At 43.0% G+C, this 12,773-nt stretch overlaps 2 protein-coding genes across 7 annotated transcripts in view; one reads left to right on the forward strand and one right to left on the reverse strand.

Annotated features, from left to right (window-relative positions):
- The window catches only part of Cep162 (centrosomal protein 162), a 58,024-nt gene extending 56,323 nt beyond the window's left edge, over positions 1-1,701 (forward strand). The window contains exon 27 of the mRNA XM_028756233.1: positions 317-1,701. Coding sequence (XP_028612066.1) covers positions 317-523 — 207 coding nt within the window. The 3' untranslated portion in view covers positions 524-1,701. The remainder of the gene's footprint in view (positions 1-316) is intronic.
- A 5,736-nt stretch (positions 1,702-7,437) lies between these two features.
- The window catches only part of Mrap2 (melanocortin 2 receptor accessory protein 2), a 33,221-nt gene continuing 27,885 nt past the window's right edge, over positions 7,438-12,773 (reverse strand). For 3 of the 6 annotated variants that reach the window (XM_028756223.1, XM_028756225.1, XM_028756224.1), the window contains one exon: positions 7,438-9,074. In XM_028756223.1, coding sequence (XP_028612056.1) covers positions 8,684-9,074 — 391 coding nt within the window. In that variant the 3' untranslated portion in view covers positions 7,438-8,683. The remainder of the gene's footprint in view (positions 9,075-12,773) is intronic. The other 3 variants (XM_028756227.1, XM_028756228.1, XM_028756226.1) reach the window with 2 other exon arrangements.

Consider the following 12,773-nt stretch of genomic DNA (forward strand, 5'->3'; position numbering starts at 1 on the left):
GCTCAGGGCCCCAGCAACACAACCTCATTTAACTTACTTCCTCACTCCAAATACAGCCACACCAAGGGTTAGAGCTACAACATGTGGTTTTGAGAGATGATGGGACATTCAACTCGTAACAGACAGTGAGAGATTTACATAAACCTTTGGAGACCAAAAAAAAAAAAAAAAAATACACTAAGCATCATGGTTGCTCTGAGTTTTCCCCAAGAGGCCCTGAGTATACTAGTTAGTATTGTAGTACTCTTTAGCACTGTTAAATGTTCCTCATTTCCACTGTGACTTGGAACATTAATGTGGATTTTCATGTTTTCAGATAATACAGCAAACACGCCAAGTAGTAGAAACTGAGCAAAACAAGGAAGTTGAGAAATGGAAAAGACTTGCACAGTTAAAGAATCGGGAGCTGGACAAGTTCCGAACAGAGTTGGACTCCATACTAGACGTTCTGCGGGAGCTGCACCGACAGGGGGTTGTGGTCCCCGTTGCTCTTGCAGGTGAAGAGAGCACAGCAGAGTTTTAGTTGAAACTTGAATCTGAATGACCTCATTGGAAGACAGATGAAAACATGCCACTGTCGGGAGAGCCGCCACACAGCCATGCGTGACCACCACAACATGTCAAACTGCCATGAGCCAACAAGAAAAGAACATACATCTTGATTTGTCTTACTGAAAACCATTAAACATTTGAGATGACTTATGAGCAGGTTCTGTAATGTCAGAAGACCATGACTAGCAGGTTTACTATGACAGGGCTCGCTCCCAGGCTACAGTGGACGAAGTGTACACATCCTCAGCCACAGTTTATCGATTAAATGACTTCCCATTTTCTGTCTGCTTTCTCTTGAAACAGTCGAGAGCCTCATGCTAGGAACAGTCTCGTCAGCTGAGCTGGAGTGTCCTCAGGAATTAGATGGCAGGTGTAACTTCTGTACAGGGAAACAGCAAGTTCTCCAGGCCCTTCTGCACCTGATATAAGTGACAAGTAATGGCACAGTTTGTTGTGTCCGTTACTGGAGGGCGGGTCTAGTAAACGACAATCAGAATTGTTGGCAGCTCTTAAGTATATAAACAATATATGAAGTTTTTCCTTTTCTGTTGAAAAAGAAATACGTCCATTAGAAAAAATAAAAATGTGCTTAAAAATAGCTATTTTATAACCCCATTTGTAAAAGTATATCAGACATGTGTGATTTCTATAAATGAAAGCTGCTGCCAGTTTGTTTTCAAGTGTCTCTCTGGAGATTGAGCTATCGGACACCTGTGGTGTCTGCACTGGATGCTCCTGGGGATCTGTGTGGAATAAAGAGGTGGGTGGTGTGTCTGGGCCTGAGCTCCAGACAGTATGCCGAGAGCTGCATAGTAAATTTTAATTTTTAGTCAGTTTAAAATGTAAAACAAAACTGTGAACTAAGTCTTTATATTTTACATTAGTAGCACATCTTAATTTAGACGACATTCCAACTGCCCGTGCCAGTAAATGCAGTCCTGAAATAATACTTGCAATGTAGAATATTTCGTAAGGGACGGGTGAGCGAGTCTCAGTGAACTCATGAGCAAAAGTCGTGAAGTAAATCACCTGCTAAATAGAAGAACATTTTATAATGTATTTTCTTTCTGAGAGGGGAGTAGAAAGCATTATCATTTTCAGTTTTTTCATGTACAACATTTCAAAGTTGTAATACAAATTATTTTACTATTCAGGTGTTTTGTGTTTATCAGCATACTTGCATCTGTAGTTTCCATCCCCTTTTGTCCTTTTGACTGAGTCTATATATGAGCCATTAAAAGAAAAAATCTGGTTCTGAGACGCAAGGGAAACTTGCAGAGGTCAGTGGGGACCAGGTTAAGCCAAGTCTAAATGCATTGTTTCTGTGTCTGTGCGTGGGTATCCTGCACAAACATTTTTGCCTTAAGGAATGGGGATTAGTATATCCAGGAGCTGTTGAAATCGTGCTGGCCTCATCTACCTTAAACATTGTAGCCTTGTGAGCCAGGCCTGCTGCACTTGTTTAGAGAAAGCACAAGAGAGGGTGGTGTGGCCTAAAGTCTAATTCTCTTGTTGGGTGGAGGCATCCGAGCTGTATTGATGCAGATGTGTTTGGAGACTGAGAGGGCCTAAGAGGGTGAGGGTCTAGTGATAAGGCTGAAGCACGGTTCTCTAATAACAGTAATAGGATGGGGTGCTGCTTGGGGAGGAATGTGACCCTACAGTTTGGGATGAGATGGAGTGAAGGCTGTGGTGGAGCCGCTAGATTCCAGTGAGTTCTTTCTTCCTTTTTGACAGTACAGGGAATCTGGCCCAGAATGCCTATATGCCAGGCAACTGCCCTTTTTTGTTTTGAGACAGTCCTGCTGCATGACCTAGGTTTAACTCAAACTTAAGTCCTCCTGCCTCAGTCTCCTTAGTGCTAGGGCTATGTATCACCCAAGTGACCTTCTGAAGAGCACTTGGTGGGAGTGGTGGTGGAATGAGACAGCTTCTCATCTAATCCAGTGCTGCTGTCTGAACCCAGGGCTCTGTGCATGGTAGACAAGCACTCTTGTTGACTGAGCCCAGGGCTTTGTGCATGGTAGATAAACACTCTTGTTGACTGAGCCCAGGGCTCTGTTCGTGATAGACAAGCACTCTTGTCGACTAAGCTACATCCCTAACTTTTGGAGCTCTTTATTCAAAAGTGGGTCAGCCAGGACAGCCTTTCAGGGGATTAACTAATGGGATTAGCTTTGCATTGACAGAAATATTAATGGCCTCTCCTAGATGAGGTCTCCTAGGTAAGGCAGATGATGAGCCAGACAGTGCTCCTTAAACTTGAGGCAGAGAGCCAACTCTGGGATTCTACACCTGTAACTGGGATTTTAGACTCAGCAAACTCCTAAAGGTGATCTATAAATCCACAAGGAGGTGTGGGTTTTCTAATTTATGCAGACTTAATCCAAGGGATTAATATTGAAAGAAAAAAAGCATATGACATTTAAAGGAACAGTAAGTTGTACCACGCTAAACACACTGATATACACCGGCAAAAGCAGAGACTCCAGACAAAGAGCTCATCAGGCTGGGGATGCAGCTCAGTCAACAGAGTGCTTGTCTAGCATGCACGAAGCCCTCCCTGGTTCAAATCCCAGCATTGGACTAGATGAGATCCTGTCTGAAAACTAAACTTGGCATTTCAAAGAGTTAGAAAATGTTCCTAACAGTTTGTTTGACTGGAACATGGATCAATCAAGCAAATTGGAGATGTTTAGGGACTGTTACCATGTAATTATCTGTTAGCTATTAGTATATGGCAAGGGTCCAGGAGACTACCATGCCGGCCTACGTATTTAGGTGTGCTTTATGAGGTTTTTAAACAGCTTCCTATGGGACATTTTTTCCATCCTGATAACTGACAGGCCCATTTGGATTAATTCCAAAGGGAGGGGCAATGTACATTTTCACTCTTTGCCAGAAAATCTTCTGTTTGATAGTTCTCTAATAATATCCCTAGCAGTTCATCATGTCGTGTCTCCATTCAGGGCCTGAGAAACAATACAGATCCCCTTCTTCTGACCAAAAGTAATACCTACAGGGCATGTTAGAATTAAAGGAAAATGTATATGAATGTGTAAGAATAGTGATGTTCTGCCAGGAAGAACCTTCTAATGGGCCTCAGCAAAGCCCTTGTTGCCTCCACTGTCCTTCTGTATGGTATTTTAAGTTTTAAGAAGTGGCATTGTAATTATTCTCTGCCCTTTAGTATTGCAAAGTATAATAAACAATTATAGTCCTTGCCCTGCCCTTAGTATCACCTGCAAAACTGAAGTGTTGTCAGGAACATGGAAGATAGGCACTTGATTAGGTCATCCTGGATGACCTTCAGGCCTTATAGTTTCACGACTCTTAAGAGAAAACTTATTGCAAAAGTGCCCCAGAAGTACGTGGCTTCAAGGCAATGACTACTCTGCCATAGCATTTAATATAATTAAACTAAGCTTTCTCTATGATATTTGGGTTTTTTGAAACAGCGTCTTGCTGTGTGATCCAAGATGGCCTTGAATTCCTGGAGTTCTTCCCATCTTAGCCTCCCAAGTGCCGCCATTACAGGCATGCCATTGTGGATTTAAAATCTAAGTACTATGGGTTTTTCAAACCATTAACTGAGATTGTATTTAGAACAACGTTCTGCAGGTGCTTTTCTCTTCTGGCACGTGATAAAGCAGCCTGTAAGTAGTCAGGATGCTTTTCTAAGGATTAGTAGCGTGATACAAAAAGGCGTCTCATAATCTCCCCGGAAGTACTCAGAGTAGAAAGGAAGACAAGAGAAGCATTCAAACATGAGCTCAGCTTTATGCTCACAGGTGAAACCATCACCCAGGCGAGTACCACAGAGCAAGGTGAGGCGGCCGATTCGCGCATGCAGTGATATAACCTCGTGGGGTTGGAGAAACCATCACCCAGGCGAGTACCACAGAGCAGGCTGAGAAGGCTGATTCTCGAATGCAGTAATATAACCTCGTGGGGTTGTAGTCAGTATAAATAGTTTAAGCTCCACAAAAGGCAGCTTCAATACATTTCCATGCTACACATCACTGGGAAAGATGACCAAAATTCCAAACAACAGCAGGCTTCCAAGGACGGGCACACCAGCAGCTGCTCCCAAAGGAGGGTCAACACAGGGCTAGGAAGAAATACAGTAACTCAGACGTAGGAACCAATACCCTTGTAGCCAAATGCTATTGATATTGTTATGGATCAGATTCCTCCAAGAGTACAGTGAGGAGAGGGGATGGCCCTGCACACATCATCATAAGCTGGTTAGAGTTTGGGTACTTAACAAATAATTATCCCATTATTCCTGAAATTTCAGTAGCAGCAATAAAGTCAGAGAAGTTGAATAATGAGATAAACAATGCTAAATATGTTAAGTGTCCCTAACATGCAGGAAATTGAAGTTAGGTCCGGTTCTTCCAGCCCCATGCTCCAAGAAATAAGACTCAGACTCCAAATATATTTACAAATACCTTGGCCTGATAGCTAGGCTCTACTCTGACTAGATCATACCTTAGATGACCCATTTATTTTAACCTACATTCTACCACATGGCTGGTTACCTGTGCTCAGGTCCCATGCTTCCACATCTCTTCACATCTTCTCCAGCAGAGCTTCCCGTGCCTGGCTCTATGCTCCTTTTCCTCCCAGATGTCCTACCTTTCATTTCCTGTCTAACCCATAGACCATAGGCTTTTTAATTGACAAGTGATGCATCCATACAATACACAAGCTATTCTGCTTATGCGGGCTGCCAGAAAATTGCCTGTCTTGGATAAGCCAAAAAGGAAAAGAGACAAGGTAATTCTTCATATAGAAACAGACTGATAAATACTCATCTAATGCCACATTCACCCATTGAAGGACAAAGGAGCAATCCAAAAGTAGAGTCTTGGGCTTAGAATATAGTTTCCTGCTGTGCTACCATGAATGTGCCTAGTCTTGTCTGATCTGGGAAGTTCAGCATCAGGCTAGGTTAATTCTTAGGTGAGAGGGCACATCACCACGGGCTACAGCCTTGAAACCTGTTGGAATTGCCGCCCTTGAGTTTTGAAATTTATTGATCCCTGTGACCCATGAACAGGAATTTTATACCCTGCATCTTAGACTTGCATTACCAAGGGACAAAAAAAATAATGTCTTCTAGTTTTACAGGTCTGTAGATAGAGAGGACTTTCCCCAAGACTCATTAACATCTGACTTAGATGGTTAAAATAATGACAACGTGAAGCTTGGAGTTGATACCATAATGGATTGCAACTCTAGCATTTTGAGATAACTATATTTTACATGGAGGACGAGTTGGGCCAGAGAAGACAGGGAAGGAAGGCTGCTACCTCTCAATATGTCCATATCTCATCTCTGGAAACTAGTCCCATATTATCTTTAATGACAAAAGGGACTTTGGCAGATGAGATCAAGAAAAGACTTGAAATGAGTTATCCTTGGTAATTCAATGTAACCACCAGAGTCCTGGTAAGAAGGACACAGGGCAGTCAGAGGCAGAAAGCAAAAGAAGAGGTCACAGTGGCATGAAGTCATGATCCAAAGAGTGAGGCACCTGTGAAAACTGATAAAGGCAAGAAAATAGGTTTTCCAGAGCCACCTATGTTAGCTTTCTCTGAAAGAAATTAAGGAAAAGTATATTTGGGCTTATGGTTTTGGAGACCTTGAGTCCATGGTCCATCCTTTCTGGGTCTGTGGCAATACAACACAATAGCAAGAGTGTCTGGTGAAGGAGACTGCTCACCTCATGGTGGCCAGGGAACAGAAGAGCCAGCAACAAGACCCAACTTTCCAAAGCATGCCAACAACTAGGTTCCTTGCCTCTATGTTTGTATAACTTCTGTTAGTCCATTAAACTAGGAACCCGTTAACTAATCCATAATGAGCTCAGAGCCCTTTATGATCCAATTATATTCTTCTGGGATTCTTCCTACCTCTGGTCACCGCTATGCTGGGGACCAAGTCCTCAGCCCATGAGCCCTTGGAGGACACTGCAGATATAAACCAGAACTTTTCTAAAGGGAACACAGCCACATGAATTTTAGCTATCTGGGACCGGTTTTAGACTTGTGTACTAGGATGATAAAATAAGTTCATGTTATTTAAAGACATGGTCTGCCCTAATATAACAGCAATGGAAAATTAATTGAGAACCAACATCCCTGTGATACACCTGTAGCCTGCTGGGCTGAATAGAAGTTCTTGGTCTTGCTCAGAGATTTTGTGTCTGCTGGAAGCATTTCAGGGACTGAAAGAGCCTAGCCTCTTCATTTGTAAGAGGTTGTAAATTATTAGGTTTTTCATGGTTCTTAATATTTAGTGCTTAAAATTATGATACATTCAGGGACATTCTTCCTTCTGTTTAGGACTCCAAGTCCTCTTCTGCCTAATTAACTTCATAATATGGTATCTCTTGAATAGCTTTCATCCATAATTAAGATGTAGTCCATGAGATATATATATATATATATATATATATATATATATATATATATATATATATATATATATTGAAAGAATTGTGTTAATACACAGGTTAGTAAGATCAATCTTGTTGCATTGTGTAAAAATATACATGGAGGTAAGCATGCCTGTATCTGTAAGAATTCGTTAAAGTGGCTTTATACTATACTAACTAGTTCATGTTTTGTTCTACTACTTCATGTTAGTCTCTTAAAGTAGCATACTTTCTTTAGAAGACATTATGGGAAAGGGATTTCCTTGGGTGGACTTGTTCCCAAATGAAATGCCTGTATGGCTCTGAGTCTAGGATCCCCGAGACACTATTAGCATACACACATTCTCAGAAATCAGGAGGCATTTTAGGCACAGTGTAGAATAGTTTCTTAGAGGAATAAAAACTTGCCTTTGTGAAAATCAAACCAGAAAAAAATCCTGTGCGATCAAATGCATTTATTTTGCAACTTAAGCAAGACAAATGGTGAACTAATTCATAGAGAAGATGCCACTTGGAGATTAGCAGCTGCTCATGCATACAACTCTCTGTGTGCAAGATGGAGTTGTTTCTGACACCAGCAAAGGGTTGCTTCCTTTGTGAAATGAACATCATGTTACTCACATTAACATCAGCACAGTCCAGAACATCTGCTACTGTGGCACAACCAACCACTGACCCTCTCAGCTCCAAGCCAGGCAGCTGACACCTTCACATCTGCCACACAGATCATGGCAAGTAATATCTTCTTGTTCTGAAGCCAAACAGTTCAGAAGTGTGAGCACAGGGATGCAAACACGGGCACACCCAGAAGGGACCCACATCAGGCAGATGACAATCTGCCCTACGATTTTTTGAGAGCACAAATGCTTGTGAAACATTTAGGCTGGTACTCACTGGAGTCAAAGCTGCCCCCGTTTAAAACCAGGGTGGGTGGAGTTCTTCACATAAATTGCTTCAGCATAACTCAGAAACACTGTCGACAGTGCATGTGAATCTCCTGGTAAAGGTTCCCTAACTCAAGTGTGACTCCGTGAAGGGCTGAGCGAAGGGAGGGTACCAAGACCCGGAGAAGCTGCCATGAAAGCCAGGATGCCAAGTTCTATTTACTACTGCTTATGTGTTTCTTAGCTTGTCTCAGATGCTACGTCTGAATGTCACAAAATTTTAGAGCTGGGATAGGTCATCTACTCCAGACAGGCCACCTTACCTGTAAAACCATGGCAGTCCAGAGAGGCAAAGCAGCTTATTATAGGCAGAGAATGGTAGGAAGGGGCTAGATCGGACTGCAGTGATCTAACCCTCACCCAGGAGGGAGCACAATTGCATACGTGGCTAATTGTTTCAATAAAGAAGCTTTAATACTGTCGATGCATTTTCAATCCAAAAAGAAAAAAAAATCATCCCCCCAAATCAAAATGGTGCCTTCCATCTCCAAATTCTGCCCCTCTATCTCTATATCCCAGTCTTAGCCTAGGCCTTAAACTTTAAGCATCATCCTCTCCCCCTCACCTCTTCTCTCTCTCTCTCTCTCTCTCTCTCTCTCTCTCTCTCTCTCTCTCTCTCTCTCTCTCTCTTTCTCTCTCTACACACACACACACACACACACACACACGAGTGTAGGTAGAATGTGGTTTCTTGCTGTACAGAGACAGACTACATCCTCAGGAAGGCACCCACAAGTGTCTCTCAGTCCAGGTCTATACATGAAGTTTGGGAAACCGGCTTATTTTCTAGAAGAACAGGTGGTTCTGAGATCAGAAGATCATCCTCCCCAAAGGAGTTCTGGTCTGTGTTCACCAAGTTGGGTATGTCAAACTGCATAAACCTAGTTAGCTCATCCTCAGGCCTCCCACGGCTTCTGATGGCTTCCTGCAGGTGGACATCACTGTCGATGGCTGTTGTTTGGTGACAAACTTTAACCCTGTCCAAGTGTTCCACTTCATTGATGTAACAGTGGAACAGAGATCTGGACTCCTCATTGCCCTGACGAGAAAACACCTTGTCTGACTCCAGGGGCTTCCCAAAGTCTGACACAAAGCTGTTCATTCGGAATCTCTTCTCTGAGGACTCCGCATTGCTGTAAAGAAAAGAAGGAGAGGTCACAGCTCTGCTGTTCACATGCCTACAGCTTCATGCTGTCCTGCATAGAGGCCAGGCCAGGAGAGTCCCAGGAAGCACCTACTGGGTGTCTCTTACATTATGCAGACCAGCACGAGCAGTGAGGTACATCACTTCTGAACACAGGACCTCCAAGGCAAAAACCTCCAAATGAAAGCCCCTAGATTTTCCTGACGGCAGATAGGGTACAGAACCCCCAGCACTCTGTAAGCACTCCAGTGATTCATACATCTCCTGAACTGAAATCAGTTTTTAGTCTTTATTTCATGCTTATGCATATGTGGCATGTGTGTTTGTGTGTGTAAATGTGTGTGCAGGTATATGTGGAACCCAGAAATCCACATTCAGTGTCTTTTTCAATAGTTTTATTTTTGCTTCATTTTATTCCTTTTATGACACAGGATCTTTCACTGAACCTGGAACTCACTGGTTCATCTTAGACTTGCTGTCTAAGAAGAACCAGGGAATCCTCCTGCCTCCACCTTCCCCATATTGGGATTACAGTCACATGCCATACACTGGTTTTTCATGTGAGTTTCCAGAATCCAAAATTCAAGTCCTCAAACTTACATGGCTATCGCTTTAGCAACTAGACCATCTCCCAGCCTTGCATCAAAGTCAAACTAGGTGCCGCTGAAGATTCAGAGTCCTAGAATCTCTGGAGGTAAACTCAGTAATCAGCATTTCTATAGAATCCCCAACAATCATTGCTGTAGTGATGTTCAACGTCACAAGCCTATCATACAGCACAGTGCTACAGCCCTGCCAGTATTTGCCAAGTTGCTTCTTTCCTCTGGGCCCCCCATCTCTGCAAGAAACCTTTTACAACATTTCTGATCCAGTCTAGGTGCTCTGCAGGGACCCCGTGAGCTTCTCCCCATTTATCTTCCTCACTGTTTTATGCCCATTTCTCCACTTCTCTGCCACCTGCTTCAGCTCTCCAAGACCAGAATTGTACGCTTCTTGCCTACATTCCCAGTGCCCGGAACAGCAGTAGGTATATACTCATCACTCCGCATGTTTCTGTTAGACGAATGAATGAATGAATGAATGAATGAACACATCAGTCATGAGGAGATCTGAAATTAAAGCAAATCTTGTCTTGGCAAGATGCCTCTTCTACAGATCCTACAGGCTGGAAATAAATTCAAAGTCATGTTCGGCTACAGCCTAAAACTAGAAGCAGATGTACCTGAATGGACGGATGATTAGCACTAAGTGGAGCCTCCAAAGACAGGGATACAAGAAGTCTAACAAGTCAGTTCCATGCAGGTCTCTTCTCTGCCTGAATTTAGCTACAGGAAACCACCTTGTCTCTGCTCCATACTTCTCCAAGAGCTGCTCAGTCATCTGCCACAGGGCTTCCTCCCCAGGGTGCTCGGCAACTACAGACCATTTGGTACTTTCCACCTTCCACAACTGGCCAGCCGGGTGGTTGCATAGGCTCAGATACCATGATAGTGGTGGGCTATCTTCCTGCTAATTGTTAGAGAGAATGGCCCTCAAAGGAGGTAATAAAGACCTTGTTGTTGTGTTCAACATTACCACACAGCACTGCAGTTTACAAAGTTTGTGTTCAAGAACCTTGGGTAACAGGTGAGAGAGATCATACAGCAGCCAAAGCAGGCACTGACTGTTCTTCCAGAGAACCTGAGTGCTTGGGACTACCTGTGACTCCAGATCCAGGGACCTGACACCTTCTTCTGGTCTCTATAGGCACCTGTACATACATACATACATACATACATACATACATACATACATACATACATACATACACATACACACTCATAATTTTAAAAACTTCAAGTTACAAAAAAAATATGTTTTAAGTAAGTTTGCAATATCGTGGGCCACATACATAGCAGTCTTCAGCCACATATAGCCTATAGGCTTCAATTCTCAGAGGCATGCTAGAGGGTCTTAAAGCAGCCTGGCCCTCACTGAGTCATAACTGTGAATACTCTCAGGTAGTTAACACAGGACCTGTCCAAAGATGCTCTCTGACAAGCAGCTGCACCCTACCTTCAGTTTTGAGGAAAGAAATACATGCATTATTGCTAGGATTTATAAAATGTGTGCCTGTGATGGCCTGGGTACCATTACACAGGTTCTATGCTCTCATGACAGAAGAGGGCCAGCTGTAGCTTTAAACTCTCAAACTTGGAGGTCCTAGGGAAAACTAAGCTCCCAATATCTATAATAGCACTTAAATAGCAGGTTAAAAGATGTTTAAAACCGGCTGACTCTCCTGTGGCTCTGGCTAAACCTCTGAAATACACAATTACAAGGCCCTAACATCTTAAATTCCATGTTAGCTAAAATTATATCTAAAACCAGAAGCCTCAAGATTCAAGAACTGGAACTTTGATAGGGTGCACTAATGGTTGGTACCATCTTGAAAAGAGAGTGTTCAAATACTGTTCCCCAGAAAATGTTATCCCCAAGAATCCTAGCACTTTCCCCATTTGGTACAGTTCACACCCACTGTGTGTTCTGCAGCCGAGATCTGGCTTGAGTATTTAGAAGTCCTCCCATGTCATCCTAAGTCTGAGAAATAAGCCTGTTCATCCTGCTAGAAACCTGAATCTGTTTCCTTGTTTTGTTTGAAAATGTATATTCGTTGACATGGGGGGGGTGCTGAGCAGAATGAGGGCACCTGCCATTTCCAGCAGTCACTTCCATGGGGCTCTTGCAAGCTGAGAAAAGTCATCCTCAGAGTGACATTCTGTAAGAAAATAAATGCTACCACTCACGAAGACACAGCCTGTGCTCAGAGTTCATACACACACGCAGTAAATCAGCCTGACAGAGGCACCCAGCACACACTTCTGTGAAAGCCCTTCCATGTAACAGGTTTTGGTGATTAGCAGGGAGATGTTGGATTGTGTGGGCAGGGAAAACTCCATCACTTTAGAATTCCTGTCAGCATGGCTCCGGGCAAGCAGTGACTAACTACACGCTTAGTAAAACCTCCTAATTGATGGTTAAAACAAAGGCAATTCAGCGAAGGTTTATGGATTGGACCCAACACAGCATTTCTACGTGTTGACATTGGTCATCGGTGTCTGGGGATCTCAGTGTTCCTTAGCAACCACTCACCACATCTGCACCCTGCCCACTAGACCTAGGCTGGCAGTCAGCACCAATGATTTCAAGCGCTGACATTTTCCTGCCATCTGATCTAGTTACACCTCCCCATCCTATAGTTGAGTTCCATAGTCTGCTAAATTACAACATGAGGCAAAATGTCATTTCCAGTTTTATAAGGTCATGAGCAAGTCTGTATCACCCTTAAATAAAAGCTACTCTTAGCAGGACAGAGGACATTTAGCAATGGCTACAAAAAAAAAAAGCCATTTGTGGTGGATGTCTCATGGCTTGGAATTTTTTTTTAAGACATCCAAAATATCCAACATAAAAATGAATCTAAAAACTCTCTAACCCCCACCTCTCTCTGACAGAGGTGTGCTAATGGGCTGTAATGTTCCACCAAGACACTCCTCAGTCTCCCCTGCAGACAGGAAGGACAAAATGTCTTTTTACTCCCTGTAGAGCACCCTGATAAGAGCCTTCCCGCTACACACACAAAAAATACTCCACGGAAAAAATAATCACCATCAAAGCTGCGTCTCCAACCTAAAAGCTTTTAAGAAAG

Source organism: Grammomys surdaster, unplaced genomic scaffold (assembly GCF_004785775.1).
Source record: "Grammomys surdaster isolate TR1022 unplaced genomic scaffold, NIH_TR_1.0 126113, whole genome shotgun sequence".
NCBI lineage: Eukaryota > Metazoa > Chordata > Mammalia > Rodentia > Muridae > Grammomys > Grammomys surdaster.